The sequence below is a fragment of the Mesoplodon mirus genome (assembly GCF_964341445.2).
Source record: "Mesoplodon mirus genome assembly, chromosome: 11".
NCBI classification, from domain to species: Eukaryota; Metazoa; Chordata; class Mammalia; order Artiodactyla; family Ziphiidae; genus Mesoplodon; species Mesoplodon mirus.
In genome coordinates, this window is record NC_138987.1 from 39,099,808 (window position 1) to 39,123,801 (window position 23,994).

Sequence of the window (23,994 nt, forward strand, 5' to 3'; positions counted from 1 at the left end):
GAGATCTGGAGATAAAACCAACAGGACTTGGTGATAAGCTACAGCCACAGCCACAGGGGTCTGAGACAGGGGTCTGAGATGTGTCTCGTGAGCCCTAGGTGTGTGTGGCGTAAGTGGCGGGACCCTCACTTGGCAGGCACAGTGGAAGGGGAGCCCTTCCAGCACCTGTGCAGCAGGACTCCAATGAGGAGAGGACACAAGTGGCCCCTGCTCTAAAAGCTACTTACTCTTAGAAAAATTCCAGTTAAGGATACAATGTTGTGGACTTTGAGCAATATCTCAACTGGAATGATGAGGAAAGGGTTTAATTTCAAATGACATTTTCTGGGTAACTGAAGGTAAAACTAGAAACCCTTTCTTGAACACATGAGTCTACACTATTTTGAATTAAACTGATTATTCTCTATTGCCTCAGAGTGATGATTCTATTATTAGGAATACTCTTGTAAGATACTAGGCTTTTTTTTTTTTTTAAATCAAAGTGACTCGGAGGTATAACTTAAAACTTGCTTTTCAAAATAAATCTCTATCAAGCTTTTTTCCTTATCATTTTCTTGTTTATCCTAAAGTGGAAGGGAGAAAACGATCCAGTTAAAGACATGTTCCAGTCGTTGCTGACATCTCCTGGATTTGCCTGCCTTATATTCAGTGGGCTCTTTTTCTTGGTTCCTGCCTCAAATATAGGCAGCCTAAAAAGAGACAAAGACACAAAAAGAGAAAAATGGAGAGACAGCTGGGTTGGAGAGGAGGCTCTGGGTTCCTTCCTGGGGTGGAGCTGTCCAGGGAAGTGGCAGTGGAGGTGGACCGGCAGCAGGGGCTCCACAGGAGACAGGAGACCAGCGTCCGGTCCTGCCTCCTCCGCTAGACCAGCTTGGGCCAGTTAATTAATTTCAGCCTCAATTTCGTCTCAACAGTAAACTGGGAACAGTACCCAGATGGGAAAAAGGAGGAGGGTGGAGAATCTTTTAAGAAAATCAATGAGGAAAACAAACCCAAAATCCCCCCAATCAACCCAGAATGTGCTCGACAGTGAAGGAGAAGAGTATGTTTTAAATGACGTGTAGGGTATTCCTAAGACACTCTGTATAAAAACAGAAGGGATGGGACTTCCTTGGCAGTCCTGTGGTTAAGACTCCGCACTTCCACTGCAGGGGGCACGGGTTCAATCCCTGGTCGGGGAACTAAGATCCCGCATGCCATGTGGCCAGGAAAAAAAAATTGATTAAAAAAAAAAAAAAAAAAAGTAGGGAAAATGAGGGCCTAGCAGCAGTCCCAGGATGGCCTCCTGAACAGCAGAGACCTTTGGGCTTATCTGCAAGGACACAGGAAGCTGGGGATGGCAGTGCAGGCATCCAGGAGGAGCTAGCTTGTAAAACAATCCACTACTAATGCTTACACCCAGCAATGTTGCCACTTTCATGCACTTGTTTTGAACATTTATCTTTTTATTACAACAGCATTTTTTTAATAGGACAGGCACGGTATTTAATGACTTTTTAAAAAATGATGATAATGTTCTCTAAACATGTATTAGTACAGGTACTAGTCATTATTTCTACCAAGGTGCTCACAAAGCTTAAAGTTTTAATGATCACATATGGAATGAACTTCAAACGTGGATATGGTGGGCACAGATGCTGGCCATTCACTGTGGGTTTTAAATATCCTATAATTCCTGGTCTAATTCTCATTCTCCTGGGTTAACAGTCTTCAGATTCAGCAATAACAAATTTACAGAGGCAAAACCAAAGCAATACAAAGCAATATCCCAGATAAAATGTATCTACCTGCCACAATTAAGTTAAAACCAGTCTTCATTCCTGCCCTTCTAGAATATTAAAGCATTATAAAAGAAGGCTTAGTTTAATCATTTTTCTCTTGATCTTAAAATGTACATTGCTATGTAAATACATATTCTTCATAATTCCACTTACAAGAAAGTCAACACAGGCCTCTCTAATGATGTTTCTTTGGCTTAACCAGACTTTGGTTTTTTCCTGAAACAGTTTGCATTTTATCTAACTCACAGGTACATATACTCCATTAAAACAACTGTAATCAGAGGTTTTCTTTTATAGCTGGAGCAGAAAGCTGTAACTCTGTTGAGAACATTATATATTTTGTCTGAGGGGAGTTTCCACATGGTAGGAAGAAAAGGGATGTGTGCCCTTTAAGAAGTTAGAAAGGAGGTTTAAGGCAGTAATTAGCATGCTTGCTCTGAATAGCAGCTGAGAACCTGAGAAAGGCTAGCTCAGCAGGAGGAGGAGCCCTGCGGCAGCCCTGTGAGAAAGAGAACAGCTTTCTCTAAGTGTACAGATAAATGCTTATAGACAGAGTTTAAAACAGTGAAATTTAAGTTGCACAAGACCACATACTAGCTTAATTTTTTTACCCTTTGCTCAAACAGTGGATTGGCCTACAAGGAGAAATGATTGCCTTTTGTGCTTTCTGAATCTAAAAAGGCATCTTTTTTTTTTAAACATCTTTATTGGAGTATAATTGCTTTACAACAGTGTGTTAGTTTCTGCTTTATAACAAAGTGAATCAGCTATATGTACACATATATCCCCATATCTCCTCCCTCTTGCGTCTCCCTCCCTCCCTCCCTATCCCACCCCTCTCTGTGGTCACAAAGCACCCAGCTGATCTCCCTGTGCTATGCGGCTGCTTCCCACTAGCTATATCTATTTTACATTTGGTAGCCTACGTATGTCCATGCCACTCTCTCACCTCGTCCCAGCTTACCCTTCCCCCTCCCCATGTCCTCAAGTCCATTCTCTACGTCTGCATTAAAAAGGCATTTTTTTTTTTAAAGAAATCACCTGCCAGGAAAGTGACTCTCAGGATAATCCTGCTCCTCTCCACTGATCATCCAGCGCCAAGTTGGGTCTATGCATCCAGAAAGGCACTTATATTTAACTGTTTACAATTTTGGTGGCAGAAATGACGAACTCGCTGCCACAACAGGCCTCCTTGAGCAAGATCTCAAACCTGTGCAGCTCATACTGGAACTTAAAGCTCCAAAGAAGTTCCAAACTCTTGGAGATCTTTTTCCTTATTTTCACTGCCTCTCTTCCTACTTGCATTTGTTTTATACTTTCTTGACCAGATCTGCTTCCACCTCACCCATCCCCATCTTCCCAACAGAACAACTTGAGTATTGCAAGTCAAGATCTTGTCAGGCAAAGCCACCCTATTCCTGGAAGTGGCAGGTTCTTTAAGGGCAGGGGCAGCCTAAAAAGGGACAGACAGCAGAGGCACTTTTATATGGGGGCATAGTCCCAGCAGAAAGGAACTTTAAAAAATGAGGACATCTTGCATATTTAAGCTACTGCCATGCCAATTCAACTATCCACAGGGTCACTGGTCCCCACACCCTAGAGCCAGATCCCACCAACCCTCTCAGCAGGCTTTATGGGGCCACTTAATGAGGTGATAATGTGTGAGACACCTCACAGGACATTTCAGGTCCTTCCATACCGTGACTTCCCAGAAACCCTGCACTGGAAAAAAAAACTTGGTCCAAACCTAGAATGGAAACTTTGGTACCAAAGTTAGCTGACCAGCTAAACACTGAGTTTTCAGAGTTGATTTCAGTCTGTCACCTGTCCCGGCATCACCAGAAGCGTCGTGGCCGCCACCCAAGAAGACTGAACATGCAGCATTCCAGGTGTTTCTTACCCCCAAGAAAGTCTAACAGCTATTGGCTCAATCCACCTTCGTGGATGGGGACACTTTCTTCTTCATTTCAAGAGCAGGAAGATACTCAGCAAGAGGCCAATCCTCACTTCAACAGATGGAGAAAATGGGAACTCGGAGATAATATGACCAAGATCAGAATTAATTAAATTCAACGACTACCTCCTCCACCTTCAATTTTTTAATGTCAAGTGACTGTTTGACATATCTCATTTTACCCCTTACAACCTGACAGGGTAGATCAGTTATTATCTCCACTTCACAGGTTAAGAAATTAGGCTGGGAGAGGCTGAAGTGACTTGTCTACCATTACAATTTTCCAAGAAGTCAACCCCTACCAATATTTGGATGAAGGAAAAACTGAGATCTACAACGTTCTGTCACCAGCACTCCTTCCCAACAATCTCTTCTGGTGTCTTCGGAGACCATCTGTGGGGTAAATCCAAGAACCTCCTTTGCTCTCCTTCTGGTACCTGTTCTCTGGGCAGCCTGGTCAGGACACAGTATTTATGTGATGAAAGGTGGTTCCACCATATATGTGGGTTTTCTTTCATGAGTGAGATTACAAAGAAGCAACAGAAGATGGGGTTTCATAATTCCCAAGTCAAATTAAGGAGCTAAAGGCAACAACTGGTGTTTGCTGGTGGTCTCAGTGTGTGTGTGTATGTGTGGCTGGATCATTTCCTGGGCTTCTGAAAGTTAATTTGGAAGGTTTTGAATGGAGAGCCTTCCAGAGCTGAGCAACGAGATCTTGTTGGCATATTCAACTTAAATGGAATTCGCTTTTTTGCTAAGTGTGGGTGGGGTAGATGGCATGGGAGAACGGAATTCCCTTGCTGGAGAGGCAGCATCCTTGGAGGTGACTGGCTTTAATGAGGAAAAGGTCTGCAGCACTGCAAAGCCTCGCCTGCCAGGAGGCAGCAGCAGCCATTTGTAAGTATGCCACCCACAAGCGCATGGTAGCTTTGCATGCTGTTCCTCAGTTTCTACTGCGGGTGCTTTGCTTATACCCCTGGGCTGACATGTCACTCTTGGAGAGTACCTGGACCAGAGTGAAGGTGCAAATGTTAATGACTGTTTGTGTCCACCTGTGAGGGATAAGGGGACAGAGGTAGTGACACTGAGAAAGCCAGGGAGGGGTCGTTCAGAGAAGAGAATTAAGAGTGTGCTCCTGGCGGACTGTGAGTTTCAGAGGGCTTGATGGAGGGGTTTGGGAAAGCGGGAAGGTATGGATCGTGACGTGGGCCTATTTTTCCCACCGCTCACTCTGAGCTTTGGGCTGGTCCGAGCGCACAGTAACTCTGGGCAGGTCGGGCCTCCGGAGCCTTCCTGACTCACCTTTCCCCTCGCCCAAGTTAGGTGCAGCTTTTCGGTGTTTACACAGACTCCACACCCTCACAGTCCTTACACACGTGCTGATCTAAGCTAATCTAGAGCTGCTCTTAGCTGCAAGGAACTATCCATCAGAAATTCATTAATTCGTAGATGGTCACTTGGATGTCTAAAAGGGAGGCATCTTAGACTTAACATGGACGTGGTACACCTCCTGATCTCCCCACCAAAACTTGTTCCTCCGCCAGGCTTTCCTGTTTAAAGAAATGGCACCGCATTTGCCCAGTTGCTGTTTCCACTCCTGCCCACACAGGCCATGGGGATTAGCTCCTGCCGACCTCTCCAACCTCATTACCCTCTCCTCTTTTCTGCTACGGCCTCACCACACTGGCTTTCTTCCTGACCCTCAAATCCACCAAGCTCCACTCCTCCCTGCAGCCCCTGTACCCTGTACCTCTCTGATCTCAAAGGCTGGCTCGTTATACCACTGCCACCTCAGCACCTCCAGGAACTTCCCCTGGGCTCCCAACCTAAAGCAGCTACCTTGGTTACTTTCTACCACATTGTCTTCTTTTAATTATGTGCACCAATCTGTTCCTGGCACCTATCAGATGCCAACTAGTAAAGGGTGTAAGTAAACCAAGGTTGTAAGCAACGGCATGGCCACACTTGGGTTTTAGAAGGATCTCTTTAGAGTGGAAAATGGAAGGGGGTCAAACTAAAGAGTAGAGAGACTGATTAAGATGGTACCTAATTGAAAAGATGATGGTTGAGGGGGCGGCTGGGGTGTTTCAATGAAGATATGAGAGACTTGAGTTCTCTAGGAAACAAGAACAATGACTGTCTCAATAGGAAACAAGGGAAGGAGTCTATGATGGCTCCAAGGGTTTTGGCTGGGGCAGAGGAGAGCACAGAACTAGGCAGGGGACACACATATGCTGGTTTTGAGGGAGGCCAGTGGGCAGCTTCATAGACAGATCTGGAACATGAGTTCTGAGTGTCATTAGGTCATATTCTCATACAGGGACTGTTCCTCTCCCTTCTGAGTCAAATCTCTCCTCTAGGTGGTCAGTCTAGGACAATAAACCAGTGTTAGGGCTCTGGGTGACTGACCTCCATCTCACATTTTTGTCTCGAAGGGCACACAGTAATAAAACACGCAAACAACAAAACCTTTGGAGAGTGCCTTGTATGCTGTGCCTCACAAAGAACTACCGGGATGAGCAATTAACACTACCATGGTTGACTATCTCTCAACCATTAATTTTTTTTGCTGAAACTATGAAGTGGCATATAGAAAAAACTGTCACTCAGTCTCATTACCAAAACACATTTTAACATTTCTCTTCAATTATTACATGCTTCGAAAAATACTTTAAATGACATCCAAAGGCCCACCTTCCTCCACCAGATATTTCGTTGCTCATTACATGTCTTTCTTAAGTCACAGGTTCACGCTGTGCTGATCAGCCCTGTGTCATTCTCTACAGTGCGCCCGAGGGCTGACCTAGCCCCTGGGGAACCAATCTGGTGAGGAAGACAGTCACAGTACACGGTGCTAAGTAGTGCAACAGGTATAATGGGAGTGCTGGGGACCTGCTGCTTGGGGAACCAGGTGACAGGTGAGCTGCTTTTTTAAAATCCATGTGCTTTTCATGAACAACAGTGGGTTAAAATGCCCAGGCCTGTTGGGAGGTGCAAGGGCTTGTGTCAGCAAACAAATATATTGTGAGGTGTTGCCTTTTCAAAGCATTAATATATTTTGATTCTTTCCAGAGAGAACTCTACTTAGAAACAAGCAAAGAGAACCATCTGGCAATTACCCTATTGCTTATCTTAACCAGTTTTAAGTAGTTTTTGAATGGAAAAAAAAAAGTAACTCTCAAGCAAACAAAGGACCTACATCTGATATCTGTCTGAACCAAGATTTAAATTTCATAGACACTATTTTCAAAGTCTGGAACCACCTGGCATCTCCACGGAGCCAGTCACAATGAGTATGCCTGAGGGTTGTTAAATGAGCATACGTTTTACTAGAAACTCTTCTACTAGCTGCTTAGTAAAACAGGTGAGAAATAAAATGCCTTCAAAGGTAATGTCACAGGAGAAAAGGGAACCTTCCTACACTGTTGGTGGCAATGTAAACTGGTACAGCCACTATGGAGAAAAGCATGGAGGTTCCTTAAAAAACTAAAAATAGAACTACCATATGATCCAGCAATCCCACCCCTGGGCATATATTCGGAGAAAAGCATTATTCGAAAAGGTACATGCACCCCAATGTTCACTGCAGCACTATTTACAATAGCCAGGACATGGAAGCAACCCAAATGTCCATCGACAGATGGATAAAGAAGATGTGGTACATATATACAATGGAATATTACTCAGCCATATAAAAAAGAACGAAATAATGCCATTCGCAGCAACACGGATGCACCTAGAGATTGTCACACTGAATGAAGTCAGACAAAGGCAAATATTATATGATACGCTTATATGTGGAGTCTAAAAAAACGGTACGAGTGAACTTATCTACAGAACAGAAATAGAGTTACACATGTAGAAAACAAACTTACAGTTACCAGGGGGTAAGGGGTGGGAGATAAATTGGAGATTGGGATTGACATATACACACTACTATATATAAAATAGATAACTAATAAGGACCTACTGTATAGCACAGGGAACTCTACTCAATACTCTGTAATGGCCTATATGGGAAAAGAATCTAAAAAAGAGTAGATATATGTATATGTTTAACGGATTCACTTTGGTGTACACCTGAAAACAACACAACATTGTAAATCAACTATACTCCAATAAAATTAAAAAACAAAAGTTGATGTCACTGCAGCTGGGTCTCACTCCCATCAGAAGGGACCTGCACCACTTCAGACTTGAAGTTCGTTATTTTGTTGGCCTTGGTCTCACGCGTCTGCTTATGTAGCAGCTCTTTAGTTCTGTTCTCACGATGCACGTTACTTGACAGCAGTATGCTGCCAATATATTCAAATCAAGCGTCAGTCATAAGCACACATAGCCAAAATCACTCCACTGTACCTGGATTAGTGGGACAGGGTCATATAGGGCTGAATTTTCTCTTTGGTTTGACTTCTACCCAATAAGCTTAATGACAGGAACACATTTTTACTAAAATGACATGTGAGGACACCTTCTAGGACTAACATCAGCCCACAGTACTTATTTCATCTAAAAACCACAACTCAAAAGCCTCCAGGAATGGTTTGGAACCCACCAACTGCTGGTGGTTTCGCAGTGCCCATAAATTATAAAGGCTCAACCCCAAGACTACAATAGAGCCCTCTGTGGTCCATCTATACTACACATATTAACTAGTTTTGGTGGGAGGTGGAGTGTGGTTGTCCCGAATCATTCCATGAATTCTTAATAATTTTGGATCTCCTTTATAGTGCTGACCTGTCAAAAATGTTTATTTAAAAAACTCTATTACTAGGTAGACTCTTTACTGTGGCCTTAGATAATCATTATCAAAAATTTACCAACTCACAAGAATATTAATGTCTTTACTTAATGTGTAGACAGATTTTATTCTCTTCCTTTTGCCTCCTCTCCTTGAGGACTCGAATTCCTGAGAGTGTTCGTGTGGGCTAATGCTATTTCATGAGACAGTAATTAACATTACACCTTAAACACCACGCTCCCCGCTCCCCGCAAACTTGAGTTTCCCACCAGAGTAATAAAAATGAGGAGAAACTGTTTGTTTCACATGCAGGGCAACTCTGCCATCCAGGAGGATACGTTCTGGACACTCCTGGGACGAATCACTAACTGTGCTAGGATGGAATGATATAAACCACAGCTTACTGAGCGAGCTTATAACAGGAACACATCTTCGCCAAAACAACAAGTGAGGATGCCGTTCTAGGGCAGACACCAGCCCACAGTACATGCCAAGCATTTCTCTATGTACTTTCCAAAGAGTAACTCATTTAATGCTCAGGACAACCCTCTTTACAGCAGGTGCCATCAGCTTCCATATTTTACATATGAGGAAGGTGAAGTACAGAGGTTAGTGACTTGAGCAAGTGACCAGCTAGGAAATTCACAGGAAGCAACATGATTCCAGGTCTTTGACCTAGCCCCCTCTCCCGCCAACACACACACAGCTGCTGAGCAGAACGGCAAAGGCAGAAAGGTGAGGACGATCTTTGAGGGCAACCATTAAGCTGACTGGACTTTCCCTTATTAGACTTCTTTCCAATACATGGGAAGATGGGAAGAAACTGGTCTCGGCTGTGGCCTTCAGGTGCCTGCAAAACTGGCCTTGGCTTGGGATGAGGGGGAGGAAGCTCCATTTTTCTAACAAAGCTGGGTAAAGGAAGCTGTGCCTCCCTCGTGCAGGAGCTGTGTGGGGCAAGGCACTGCTTTCTGCAGGAAGCGCACGAACCTTCCTGACAAGGTCTAGGAGCCCTCACACAGGGCTTCTCTTCACGCACCAGCCCTGGAGCCCGGGGCTGAGGCTCACTCACCTGTGAAGTGACAAAGGTCCCTCACAGCATTCTAACTTCAGACTTCTATTGGTTTTCTAACAAGGACTCAGATATTTGTTGAATTGAAATGAATACTTACTTTTACATACTATTTGATCATGTGAGCTCTTTTAACATATCAGCAATAACTAGCTTAACATCTCAGGGATGAATTATCTGGCCTAATATACAGTGACTTGTCAATATTCTTATTTATGGTCCTTCAGCATTTTCAAAGAAGAGTGTGCCCCTTATAAATTTTATTTAAAAATCAGGTGTAATGCTTCTCTCATCCCTAAAAGAAATAAAGAAATAGATTGTAGGAACACTAAGTCTTTCCATTTGTAAGGTAACATAAACAAAAATAAAATTCTAAGCTTCAAATTTCACAGGAGATTCCCTAGAATTCAGAAAAACCAAATTCTGAAAGAAAATTAACCCTTTCTCTGTAGGTTCAGTCTCAAGGCCATCATGTAGTGTTATAAAAAGAGATATCTATCACACAGGTAAATGTTAAGAAAAATAGGAAATAAGATAATTACACAACTTTCTGCTGTATGATAAAAGTCATGGGAATAGAGAGATGAATAGGCCTCGGTGCCTTAATGTGTAATGTGGACAGGCTGTAACAGAAATGAGAGCTGTGATGACAAAGACCAAGTGACGGGGGCTGGGGAGGGAGGGAGTGTGAGGAAGACAGAAGAGGAGAATGAGAGAGAGTGTGGGAATGTGAGAGAGGGAGGGGCAGAGTAGAGGAGCGTGCAGGGGCGATGAGCTGGGGGCACGGGATGAGGGAAAGGAAAGAGTCAATGGGGGAAGAAGGATACTGGAGCTAAGAGCAGAGACCAGGAGTCTGTGGAAGGCTTCCGCAGGACATGGGCTGGTGGCAGCATCCGTGCCAGGCTGCTAACTTAAGGAGCACATAGATGGGAATTCAGTGAGAATATGGGACAATGCCTTTATTTTACAAATAACCGGAGAAACTAACTAACCTGTTTTTGACATTTTAACACGTAGTCACACTTTCACAACATAATCAACGTATTATTACTTTTATACTTGTCAAATTATGTTTTTTGTCACAATTTAAAGTAAATTAAGGAGGATGTTAGCCTGTTAGATGTGTGAAGGCAAATTATTATTGCCCATTATTTAAACTTGTAATAAAAATAAACTTTAAATACTATAAATAACCTTTAAATACTTTAAATAACCTTTAAATATAATCTTTAATATACTTTTCAAGATTGAAAACAATCTATTTGGAAGCGGTGCCACCAGCCTAGGTAGTGGAGGAGGGGAAGGGAAATAAGCACAGGCCGGCAAAGCTGAGATGTGCAGTCTCAAGGGACACACCAGAGATCCATGGCCACCAGATCCCTGAAAGCCTTCCCATTCCTAAACGTATTGAACAGGTTTTTATGTAACAAATTATTTGTATGTCTATTTAGAGGCAATTACTTCTGTCATACCATCCATGTCAGAGGATTCACATATATAATTACATCACGGTAAATAATCAGAGGTCATAGTTAGACAAAACCAAAGAGGACACTCAGAAAAGTAAAGACAGTGAAGGCCGTCTGTACAGGAATGTTCTAGTTTTCAGCTATTTTTAGATTAGTGTGAAGTTTACAGGGAGAGGAGCTATTGTTTGTCAAAGACTTTGTATTATTCTGTTATAATATCATGCTTGTCAAAACACCTGATAAATACATAGGCCAAAATGGATCTTTAATCAAATATATGTGGCCTTATCGCAACACGACAGGATTGAGAGCACGTTTATTAAGCAGACCAAAATCGAAGGCATCTGCTAAAACCCAAGATAAAACTAGACTCAAAGTGACCTTGACAAATTGAAACAGCATCCATCAAATTAAATAAAAGAAGGCAAGTTAGTGTAATTTGTTCTCGAGTACATTAAGAAAAGGAGAGTAAAAACTAGGCAAATAAAACTGAAAAGGATCTTGTAGTCACAGCAGAGCATCAGCTCCAAGAGCCAAGAAGCGTAACTTTTTAAACCATTTTAAAAATCAGCACATCACTGGGCTATACTACCTGAGCATGTGTCACTAAAGCCAAGCCGTCCTTTATTCTGAGGGTAATGGAATGGTGTCTTCTCTCTTCCTATCTCACTGAGTGGCTTGTGAGAACGAAACAGATGTGCAGTGTACTAAAAAATTCAATATACAAAGCGGGCATTCTATTCTAAAAGAGGGATGTAAAAAAAATAGAATGGATCAAGGGAAGAGAAAGGCAATATTCTTTTTTTTTTTTTTTTTTTTTTGCAGTACGCGGGCCTCTCACTGTTGTGGCCTCTCCCGTTGCGGAGCACAGACTCCGGACGCGCAGGCTCAGTGGCCATGGCTCATGGGCCCAACCACTCTGCGGCACGTGGGATCTTCCCGGACCGGGGCACGAACCAATGTCCCCTGCATCAGCAGGCGGACTCTCAACCACTGCGCCACCAGGGAAGCCTGGTAATATTCTTAAAGGGCACTGGTATAGTGAATGAGTACAATATAAGAAAATAAGCTTAAAGCTGCAGTATGAGATTTAAGATTGGTCATGAAACTAATATAATGTTATATGTCAATTACATCTCAATTTTTTAAAAAAAGGTTGGTCAACTGTTCTAAAACCAGTTACTAAAGGAGAGTGGAATCTGCAGCCCTGATGGTGCCATCACAGAACCCCAAGATCTAAGTTTAGAGCCTCTACTATATAGAAAAAGTGTAGGGACAAAAATACCTGTTTTTATGCCTTTTACCTTTAAATGAAACTTTCCAACTTAAACAGTTGAGGCTGCAATTAATATTTTAAAAATCAAAAACTACTTTCAATGTTCTCTACCTAATGTCCTTCATGTTATTTTAACCATTTAGTCAATGAAAGCTATGAGGGATGGGTTAAAGAGACTGATTTATCATATTCAGTGTATTTGTTCCAATTATAACATTCCAGATTTTATTTTGGGATCAAAGCTGACAAGTAGAAGACTAAATTGTCACTTTCTGAAGACATGATTCCTGACTAGGAGTTTTAAAAGGCAGGCCTGCTGTTTGGCCCTTTTGAGGATGGAGGGAGCTGTGATTTAGGGTGGTCGCATCATTATAGGGTGCTTTCTACTTTCTATAAACCAGACTTGAATTGAGACACGGGATCTAGTGGTTTGCTGAGAAGGATTTAGCCTGCTGATTACTGGTTACCAGTTATTACTAGAGAATGTTCAAAAGTTTACACATAAAAATTACTCTGAGAGATGTCAATAATGTTCTATGTTGAAATAAAGAAAACATGGGCAGATAGCGACACACACCAAAAAGTAACAAATAAAACAAACCAACCCACCAAATATTGTAACCATCAGAGTGAAGTTGGCAAGCAGGCCATCAACTGGAGCAAGAGGATGATTAATGGATTACTGAGCTCTCAGAACTGACTAAAGAATTTTGTGTTTACTTTACAGTCTTAAATGTTATGTCCCTTTAGGACTTCTGCATTTTAAAATGTCACTGTGGGGGACTTCCCTGGTGGCCTAGTGGTTAGGATTCTGGGCTTTCAATGCCGTGGCCTGGCTTTAATCCCTGGTCGGGGAACTGAGATCCCGCAAGCCAAGAAGTGTGGTAAAAAAAAAAAAAAAAAAAAAAAAAAAAAAAAAAAAGCCACTGTGTCTAAAAAGCAAATCTATTTCAAACTTGGGGCTTTAGGAGTGACAATGGTGGTGCAGAGGGTGAAGGAGGGAGAAAAAAGATTCTGTGGGGAAGTGGGGGGGTGGGGACAATGTCTTGGAGGGAAAGCAAACTCCTTGTGTGGCTGAATTAGAATGTTCTAATTTAAAATATATGTAAATTTCACATTAATTACCTTTTCTGGACTATAGTTTACAAGCACTTCCTTTTCATCAGACACTGTTATAAATTCTGGGGATAATGCAATGATAAAATACAGTGCATTGTGGGGAAGATGTAGTGGGGAGGAGAGGACAGTATGAAGTGTCCAAGAATACTATGATCCTGGCTGATAAAACCCTTATTAAGTATGACTGAAAGTCACCTGTACATCTGTCAAGCATGGAAAGTTTTAAATACAAATCAATACAAAAAACTCTCATCTGATTAAACATCACAGACTGAACATACATTTACACATCTGTTTCCTTTCCACAAAAACGAAGGGATAAACTTATAAATTCATGAGGACCTGAAGAATGGGAGGGGAAACAAACAACACACAGGAGATGTCCAAATTCTGGAAACTGGAAATAAAACAGAGCAAGTGCTTCAGCAGACTGAAGGGAAGAAGAGGGGAGAGTGCTGGGGAGGAGCCACTAGAAAGCCGGCCACCTTGTGGCACAGAGCCTGGGAAGCACTGGTGTCTCAGAAAGTGGGGGGTACAAGGTGGGGCTGGAAACCAGAACATTAGCTCAAAGCCTGTATGAGGAGTTAGGTCCCCTACTCAACCCAGTTTAACCAGGTAACTGTCCCCACAAAGGGATAGTCAGAGAAGAGAAAGTTGTTGAAAATATCAGATATGAAAATAAATATATAAAAGGTTGATTAGATGATAAAGTTGTAGAAAGCATGGAGAAATCAGAACAAAAAGACAGAAAGAACACAGAATAGGAAAGAAAAGACAAAGCCAGAAGATCAATCCAGGAGGTACAATTCCTAATTAATGGGAATTCCAGAAGGAGAGAATAGAGAAAACAGAGGGAAGGAAATTATCAAAGAAGTAACACATAAACTTCCTGATCTAACAGCCATGAGTTACAGATGGCAAGAAAAGGCCAACCTCAAGGCCTATCATTTGAGATTTCAGAACTCTAGGGAAATGAGAAGATCCTTAAACTTCCAGAGGAGAAAGACTCAACACACATATAAGGGCCTGAAAATCAGAGTGGTTCCAGTCCTGTCGACTGCAACACTAGGAGGTAGAGGACAGGTCAGGAAGCATGACTCCAAGATTGTGAGAGGCAACTAGATTCTATACCCAACCAACCCTCCATCAAATGTGAGGATGGGATAAAGACGTCCAGATACATAAGACCTCAATGTATTTACCTCCCAAGCATCCTTTTTCTCAGGAAAATCCTAAAGGATGATGCACTCCATTAAATAAGGACCCAGACTAAGTAAGGTAAAGACATGGGTAAGGTAAGAGCATTCCACAGAGGGAAGAAGTAAATGATGATGATTGTGATGATGAACGCCCCAGGAAAGTTATGAAAGAGACCTGACATATATACACTACTATGGATAAAATAGATAACTAATGAGAACCTGCTGTATAGCACAGGGAACTCTACTTCACTTCGCTGTACAGTAGAAACTAACACAACATTGTAAAACAACCATACCCCAATAAAAAAAAAAAAAAAAAAGACCTGAAGAACAAAAACCCCTGTGGAAGGAGCCGTTTGGATTGGAAAGATGTCGTCCAAGAAAATAAAAAGCAAATAAAAACATGAATTAATAATTTTAGAGAAGTGAAAAGTTTTAAAAGGAGTTATATCCATAGCATATATTTCATAAGTATTAGAGTCAGATGTTGAAAAATGGGAAAAAAGATCCGTAGATAACACAAGTGGCAGTAAAAACTTATCGTTTAGAAACACAGGAAACTGGCAGAGGAATCAGGTTTGAGAAGGGATGAAACAGGGACGTTTGGTTTAATGAGCTGGAGGACAGAGCATGACCCTGTAACCTGTGAACACATATTGCTGATAAAAGTAAAAAGTGAAACAAATGTCCAAATTACTTAATTTTCTGTTATTTGGGTCTAGGAGCTTTATTATTATTTTTTAATTGAAGTATAGTTGATGTACCATATTATGTAAGTTACAGGTGTACAACATAGTGATTCACGATTTTTAAATGTTATACTCCATTTACGGTTATTATAAAGCACTGGCTATATTCCCTGTGTTGTACATGAGTTTAGGGGCTTTAATTTGGAGGAATCACCATGTGATGTGAAAGAATAAAAAATACGGCTGAAACAAGTGAAGGTGGAAGAAAAGGAATCAAAAAGAAGTAACAAAAAGAGCAACTGGTAAGGGATTTCTCGTACTCACCATCTCTCTGGCTATTTCCAGCGCTTCCTGCAGGCCATAGAGCCTGCCACAGACCAGGTAGATTCCATTGGCCCAGAGAATACAACCCTCATGGACCCAAAATTCATTGCTGTCAAGAGGTAGTTCAGGGATTTGTAACTCCAACTCGGGGCCACCTTCTGAAGTGGTGGGCACGGAGGGCTTTGAGTCCAAAACAGTCTTTTCGCTGCTGCCCTCAGCGGTTGCCTTTTTACAAGGGAGCCCCCTGGACAGGGACCGGGGGCCTCCGCCACAGTCTTCCGAGCGGTGGCGCCGCTTGAACCTGGGGTGCGCGGCCAGGCTCCTCTGCTCCTTCTGCTGCCGCTGCTGCTCTTCCTCCTCCTCAGTGTCCGTCTTGGAGCCATTTGAAGCGCTTTTGTGCCGCACCTTAACTCTGCTCTGCACTTCCGTGGCCCTCTTAGGAGGCGGATTCTTGGGGAGAGTGGCTGCATAATCTTGGGGATAAAAGGGTCCAAAGAGGTCGCCCATGTTCCGGTAACTGGCCCACTTGCCACACAGACAGCACACCAGGTGCCCCATAACAGAAGACTCTGTCACGACAGGTCCCTGCAACATAAAGGATGAAGCTGGGAGAACCTTGCTCTCAGTGCTGCTGGGTGGAGGGGTCAGGGACCTCTGACCCTTCCGACCCCTCACCAATTTGGTCTGTTCTTCTTCCTCAGCATTGATGATTGTACAAACGGCTCCAAGTTCACATTTATTTACTACATGGATATAAGGGAAAAAAGACTTGTTCTTGGCATCAGTTTTATCCAGTGGCTGAGTGGCATACTTCAACTTGATCTCAGGTTCTTGGGGCTCTACGATGGGAACTGCTTGTTTGGTTTTCCGCTTCCTTGGCTGCGCCCCAGGCTTCCTTCTCTCCCTCCTTTGCCTCTGCTTTTTTGGCTTTGGCTCTCCCTCTGCAGAACCTTCTGGTATCTGAGGGGGCTGAGGGGGTGGAGGTGGTGGCTGCTGTTGTTTCTTTTGCTTATTCACACTACCGATGGGTCTCCCCTTCTTCTTTCCTGATGGGAAATAACCCTTTGGGGGAAAACCCTCCTGTTTGGGGGAAATCATCACTGTATCGTTCTCTTTCTCTTCAGCCTTGGGGTTTGCCTCAGGAGCCAATGAGCCCGCTGGAGGTATATTCTTTGAGTCAGGAAAGATTAAAGGTGCTGTCCCACCCACGGAACCATCTGGTCTCCCTTGGTTACTCCCAGGCTTCTGTGAGGTGGCGGACATCATGGCACCAGGGGGTTCCTTTCCAGCAGTGGCCGTGTCTGGGTGTGTCTCGGTCTTCACTTTGTCATCCCCACTGCCACGCCACTCCTCCAAAGACCGTGCAAGAGGCTTTTCTATGCTCAACTCCTGGTTTGTTGGACAGACTAGGTCAGATACCACCTCACCTTTTCTCTTCTCCATCTCGGCATCCTGAACAGCACCACTCCCGCCTTCGGGAGGGCCGCTCTTCAAAGACAGGATATCATCGAGAGTAACTGCGTCTCCCCCAGCCTCCGCACTGTTCGAGGATGCACTCCTCCTAATGTTTGGGGATGTGATCTTCTGAACGATAGCTTCCAATTTCAACCCCCGTCCTTTCCGTGGGGGCAGTATTTTGGTCTTAGCAGGACTTGTGAGGGTAACAGCAGGGCAGTTTCTACCATCCGGACTTGGAAGGTCCTTGGAGGATTCTCTCTTAGGGATGGACTTGATCTCCTGGCTGTGAGAAAGATGGGCATAGGAATTGAAGGCTTTATCAGCACCTTCTTTTGATGGGTGAAGAAGGCGCCCTTTATCTTCAGCGTTACTGTTCTTCACATCTTGTGACTGTCTCTTACTGGGAATGGGAGAGATAAAAGAACGGACACGCCTCCTCATGATTAAGGGGTTTTGAGAAGAATGATCCTCTTGACCTGGAAGCCTTAGCATAACATTACTAGGTTTGGATGACTGTGTAGACTCAGCTAGCCCATGTCCGTCGGTCTCGTGGGGTGGTCCATACCTTTTCTGACTGGACATTCCTGGAGGACCGCTGCTTTTGGCTGGAGAAGTTTGCCGAGAAAGATCCCAACAAGATTCTTGTTGTAACTTCTGGGAGCCGTGCTTCAATTCGATGCCTTTGTTAGAAAGACCATCACTAGACATGAGGCAGCGCCCACCATCCTGACCACTGGCGTCATGGTAAGTCCCCATCGGTGGGCCATACATCATGCCATCTTTGTCATTCTTCAGGGGGCTCCGTACTCGGTCAAGAAACTGCTGCTGCCTTGGACTCTTGCGGGGTCCTTCCTGCCTGTGCTGAGCCGCAGCGATCACTCCCTGAGCAGAACTGCTGCTCCAGTCCTTATATTCCTCTTGTTGCTGTTGGTACATCTGTCTCTTGTAATGGAGCTGAGAATTCAAACCTGCACTGGGGTCCCCATAAGCATGAGCGCGAGTGTTTGTGTGATAAGCAGAGGCCAGGCTTTCTGAGTTGGGAGAAAAGGGAGTGTGCAAAGAACTCCTGTTGGCCCTCTCTGAAAAGGTCATATGTGGGTTTATGTGATGAGGGTCTCCCCCTGGGCCTCTGCTCCTCCCAGGAGACATCTTCAATTTTTCTGAAAAGTCATGATACTGAGAAGGGGAACGACCCCTCATGCCCTCCCGACCACCAACTCGGCCAGGGACTCGCCGCATTGGCGTGGGTCTGCCGTCCTGTGGGCCATAGTCTGAGATGGAATCATGGGTAGCTGCTCCAGGGCTGGCGTTGCCTCGGTAAGACTCATGCTTGATGCTAGCAGGGTGGCAGTGGTCTCCAGATTTCTTGTTGTTGAAACTAGCTTGGGACTTGGATTGTTCAAAGTCTTCCTCTTTTATCTGCCCACTCTGCGATTTCAGCTTTGTTTCCATGGACACCAACCCACCTGGAAGAATGACCGACTGACTTAAACTTGGATTGAGACGTTCATTCCTCCCAAGTCTGGTGTCGGCACCCATGTGTCCCAGTGAGTGAGCCCCCGGGTCTCTGACAATCTGTCTTAGTGGAGAAATATCACAGATCACTGATCTTCTTTCAGAGAGGGAACCCCCGGGCTCATGGGCTGATGACTGAGGCTCTATTTCAAACTTTCTGGGAATTGGATAGTCAGCCAAATTGATCTGTTTCATTTCAGGAGCCGAGCCACTTGATTTCCTTTCCCAGGGGCCCCAATGGGGATTTTCTAATAGGGAACCAATGCTTTTGTTCAAAAGGCCCCTGCTAGCTAATTCATTGGTTTGACTGACTAACACATTGGGCCTTGTGGCTCCTTCTAGGCCACCAGCCATGCCCTGGTGCTCCTGAGTACTCCTAGAATATCTCCTGTCAGGGTGGTGGTGGTAACCCTGAAGCACTTCCTGCAGGAGGCTAGGGAACTTCTCATTCCTACCCTTTCGCTCCCCATGGCCAGTGAAGTCCCCCTTATCTTGTCCTGTAGGAAACTGAGGAAAGCCACTGACATTTCTTGGCACGGCTGGCCCAAAGCTATCTTTGTAACTATAGCGCAAGCTTCCAGGAGATTTGCTAGGCTCAGTTCTGCCTATAAAACCAGAGCCCCCTGTGGAGTGCCCACTCTGGCCGTTTCCTTCTCCATTGTGGTTGGAGTTATTATCTCCATTTTTGTTTCCTTTATTTCCTCCTCCCGGAGGCTCTGGCTGTGGAAGTGACGCATGACTGGTTTCCTTTGCCCCGCCAGTGCTGGGTGGCCTTTGAGTGGCTGCAGGATCATCCTCTTGGGAGCCTTTTTCTTGCCCACCAGGTTTTTCTACCCGACTTGTCATAGCTTCCCGGGAGACAATCACCCCAACTGTCTTCTCACTGACTTTTGGGTTGCCCTCGGATGACAATGGCATGTCCTTAGCACCTGGTGAGGCGGTCTCTTCTCTGGCTACAGGACTGGCACTGAGTCTGGGGGCTTCGTTCTGAGTGACTTGTGCTGGTGAGGAGCCTGCTTTCTCTGAGGCTCCACCCTTGTAGGTGGTGTCAGAACTGGTGCTCTGGCCACTTAGCTGCCTCACCCTCTCACCTTGATCCTCGGAACTGCTGGAGCAGCCTCCATCCAGCGACTCTGCCATAGGGGACTTCAGTTGTTCTTCAGCCTGTGAGGAGCCTTCGGAGTTTGTGCAGCTGTCTGCTTTCTTAGAAGATGAAGAAGGCCTCTTGGAGGTCTTCTTCTGAGGTGTCAGGGCATCGGAAAGTAGCATGTGTTGAACAGTATTAGGAAGATTGGCCACTTGTGTACTCAGGGCACTCAAACTACTCAACCCAGGATCTGTCAGCCGCTTTTCTGGCACCCCTTCTAGTCCAAACCCTTTGAAGCCTGCAGCATGAGAATTAGGACTGGGCATCATTGATGGGGTTGGGCTGAGTTGAGGCATTAACTGTAGAATTCTGTTTCTGGAACCCATCGGCACACTGCCTTGCCCACACTGGAGATTCTCCCCACTCTGCATAAGAGGAGATGGGGTAGAGCTACAGCTTGGAGACTGAACCACAGAGGCAGCCGGGGAAGGGTTAGAAATGGGGCTGAAGTTCTGGTGAAACTGCATGGGGGACCTCACAGGAACCTCGGGCTGGCTGTACTGCCCCACCTGGCTTTGCAGCGGCAGCTTGGTGGCAGCGTTGGTGTACGGCAGCACATGCTGAGGCGGCGGCTGCTGCTGCGGCTGCTGCGGCTGCTGCTGCTGCTGCTGCTGCTGCCCCTGCTGCTGCCCCTGCTGGGCCCCTTGTGGAATCTTCGTCTGTTCAAAGTTCTTCATAGATTGAGGCTGATAGCTGTAATTCGATTGTGTTCCGTAAGCCTGTGCATTAGAACCCACATTATGTCCTTCGTACTGGGATCCAGCATTCACACTGTAACTGCCGTCATAGCTCTGTCCAGACTGGCTGAAACGTTGTGGTGAAGGGAAGGAGGAGGAGGTCGCGGCAGAAGACTGGTAGTGTTGGCCAAACTGACCCACTCTTAACTGGTAACCAGTGGCAGAGGCTGGCAGAGTTGAGGGCCGCTGCATCGGCTGCATGTGGGATGAGCCGGACGCCGGCTGGCCAGTGGCCTGCGGCAGAGGCTGATGGGACTGGTAAAGCTGCTGTCTCAACTGCTGCACTTGCTGCTGCTGTTGGCTGGAAGGCTGCTGCTGGTACTGAGCGCTCCCTGGAGAGAAAGGTCCCGTGTAATCCTGCTGATAATGAGACACGCCACCAAGGGCAGAGTGCTGTGCTTGAAACTGGCCCACATGACCCTCACTCCCATACTGATTGCCAAAGCTGCTCCCCTGGGGGGGTCCATAGCTCTGCACAGGCCCAGAAGGCCTTCGCTGAGCAGGCTGCGGGGTTCCGGCTGCCACGGGGTCTTTGCTGCCTGCCATGTAGTAGAAGTCTCCAGCCTCTTTCCGGAAACCCTGGTAGCCCTGATGGCCGGAGGTTTCGCTGGCCATTGCCGCTGCTGCAGCAGCAGCCGCTGTTCCTCGTCGTCCACCACCACTGCTGCCGCCACTGCCGCCACTACCGCCACCTGCACCCCCAAAATTCTGGAACATCTGGGCCTGGCGAGGGCTGAACTCTTCTATCCGGGATGAGCCGTGTACCTCCTGTGGGTAGCTCTGCTGGTTTCCGTGGTAACTGCTTTGCTCCCGGAAGGACTGCATACTGTTCAGCAGCACTGCAGCAGGCCAACAGCCCTCCTGGTAATGGAAGGAAAAAAAACGAGTATTAGACGTGCATCTCCTCAGTACAAATAAAATCAAGTTTAGAGATGGAGGGGACGTGAAAATTCAGATGCCCAGATGAAGTTAACTGCTTTGAATTTCATCTCCTTTATTTCTTATCCTATCCATTTCTGAAGCTGCAAATAAGCAGAGAAACATCCAAAAGAGTGAGGCAGAAGTCTATGATAGTATGAAAAGAAACATTCTGGGTAAATACAAATTCAATACAGTAAAAACCTCACTATTAGATAAATGAGCCCCCAAAATTCAACCGGGTTAAATATGGGGCTATATTATTATTGTCAATAAAAAATCCAACAATTTTTTTAAAGTCTTCCAGTTATGGTGGGGGAGGGGTGAGGAAAAAACACTTTTAGTTTGTTTCATGTATCATTAGACTGATTATTGAACCGAGAGTCTCACATAATGATGAGACAGTTACTCTCCCCCCCCGACTTTGAGAAATGGAACTGGCCTGAGAACAGAAGTCAGCTCCTTATATCCTAATGCATGTGACTGCAGGTTTACTATAATTACCAACAACCTGTGATGATGGGTGACCCCGGGACACTCAACTCTTAACACTGTATGGATTCCTTATTGCTTTAGTCAGCTATACAATCTTAAGGGTTAACCTCTTCTTGACACATAAGTATGTCCAAGCCCCACCACCCGCCCCCATCCTCAACTCCCAGGTACAAAGGGCTAGGCATCATAAGCCAAAGTAGCAGTGATTATTCGTCCAGATTCTTTCCGGAGGTTTGCAAGAAGTTTTAGCATCTCTAACCCCCATGTAGTTTTTTTTTTTTGCCGTACGCGGGCCTCTCACTGTTGTGGCCTCTCCCATTGCGGAGCGCAGGCTCCAGACGCACAGGCTCAGCGGCCATGGCTCATGGGCCCAGCCGCTCCGCGGCATGTGGGATCTTCCTGGACCGGGGCACGAACACATGTCTCCTGCATTGGCAGGCAGACTCTCAACCACTGCGCCACCAGGGAAGCCCCCCAATGTAGTTTTTGACTTACCAATCTAGTATTCACAAAGTTATTATTGGCCATTCCTATGAAAGAGGGAACTCAGTCACAGAGGAGAACAGCAAAAGATATAGAGGAAAATAAGAATTCACCAAGCCTAGGACCTAGACTCTTCCCAAAGTCATCTGATTGGGTCAACACTTTCCATTACCTTTGCTAATGTAATTCTCATGTAATATAATACTCCTCTTAAACAATTAATCAAGAGCTGTTTTTTTTTAATTGGAGTATAATTGCTTTACAATGTTGTGGTATTTTCTGCTGTACGATGAAGTGAATCAGCTATATGTATACATATATCCCCTACCTCTAGGTCTTCCCTCCCACCCCAACCCCCCCATCCTGCCCATCTAGGTCGTCACAGAGCGCCGAGCTGAGCCCTGTGCTGTACCGCAGGTTCCCACTAGCTCTCTATTTTACACCTTTTGCCTGGGTCTGTCTTCTCAGAGTCAGAGATGAATAAGACAAGGTCAAACTGCTCCAAATGACTTTAAAATCAATTATTCAAAAAAGAAATTACAAAACACACATGGGCTAGGGTAAGTTAAGACGAAGTTTTCCTACAATGGCTTATGAATCTACTTTCTTAATTCCCTCAGGGGAGCTGAAAAAGAAGTTGCCGGCAGGAACGTCAGTGATTCTTTTAAAAGGTGAGTTGGTAAGCTGGATTCCGTACCTCCAAGCCCTGCAGTGGCTCCCCATTTCATCCCAAGTGAAGCTGGTCTGGGAGTCCCGCCCCCCACCTCCTAACTTCTCTGACGTCCTCCTCTGCCACTCTCTGCCCTAGTTCTGCTGTCTCCTTGCCTCTGGGCCGGGCCGCCAGCATTTCTACACAGGAACTTTGCTCTTGCCAGTGATGCTCCTGCTCCAGAGGCACACGACCTTCCCCTTTACTTCCTTCCAGGAACCAGCTTGGCCTTCCCCTGGCCATCCTATTAAAAAACAGCTAACTCCACACCCTCACCTGGGCCTTCCTGATTCCCCTGCCTTGTTTCCTCCCCAGTATTTGTTCCCAACCAGTACATATGTGCTACTTCTATACTATCTGTCCCTGGCCCCCACTAGAATGTAAACTTCCAAGGGCAGAGACTTGGTGCCTTGCTGTAATCCTCCTGTCATTAAAACAGTAAGGAGCACACAGCAGGCATTCTATAAACCAGTAAACGCACAAGAAGTAAGCCTCAGAGAATCAGGTGAGAACTTCCATACTCAGAGGTGGTGGTGTGGCAGTGAGATGAGAGAAGAGCAGGAAGAGAAAACAGAATATGACTGATATGAAAGCAGAGCTAGATGATGCTTGAGATGCTGCCTGTAAAATTATCCAGTTCCAGAGGGAGAAAACCCCACTTAAGTCCACATGAGAGCTGTGAGGAGACTGCAGAAATTAAACATGGACCACAGCTGAAGATGGTCAGTAACTCTAAGCTCTGAAAGCTTGACCCACTTCTTCCTGAACTATCTTAAGTCTAAATAGCTAGACAAGAGTCTACTACTTGGATATTAAGTTTGATTATATAATCACATGACCCAAAGTCACCTTTAAACATTCAAGAATAATCTCAGAATCTAAAGGAAACCTCTTCTCATCCTCTTCAA

General features: G+C 45.0%; 1 protein-coding gene across 4 annotated transcripts in view; it reads right to left on the reverse strand.

Moving 5' to 3' along the window:
* The window catches only part of TCF20 (transcription factor 20), a 97,097-nt gene that overhangs the window by 32,444 nt on the left and 40,659 nt on the right, over positions 1-23,994 (reverse strand). For all 4 annotated transcript variants that reach the window (XM_082636592.1, XM_082636591.1, XM_082636594.1 and 1 more), the window contains exon 2: positions 15,625-21,342. In XM_082636592.1, the coding sequence (XP_082492718.1) occupies positions 15,625-21,306 (5,682 nt within the window). In that variant the 5' untranslated portion in view covers positions 21,307-21,342. The remainder of the gene's footprint in view (positions 1-15,624; positions 21,343-23,994) is intronic.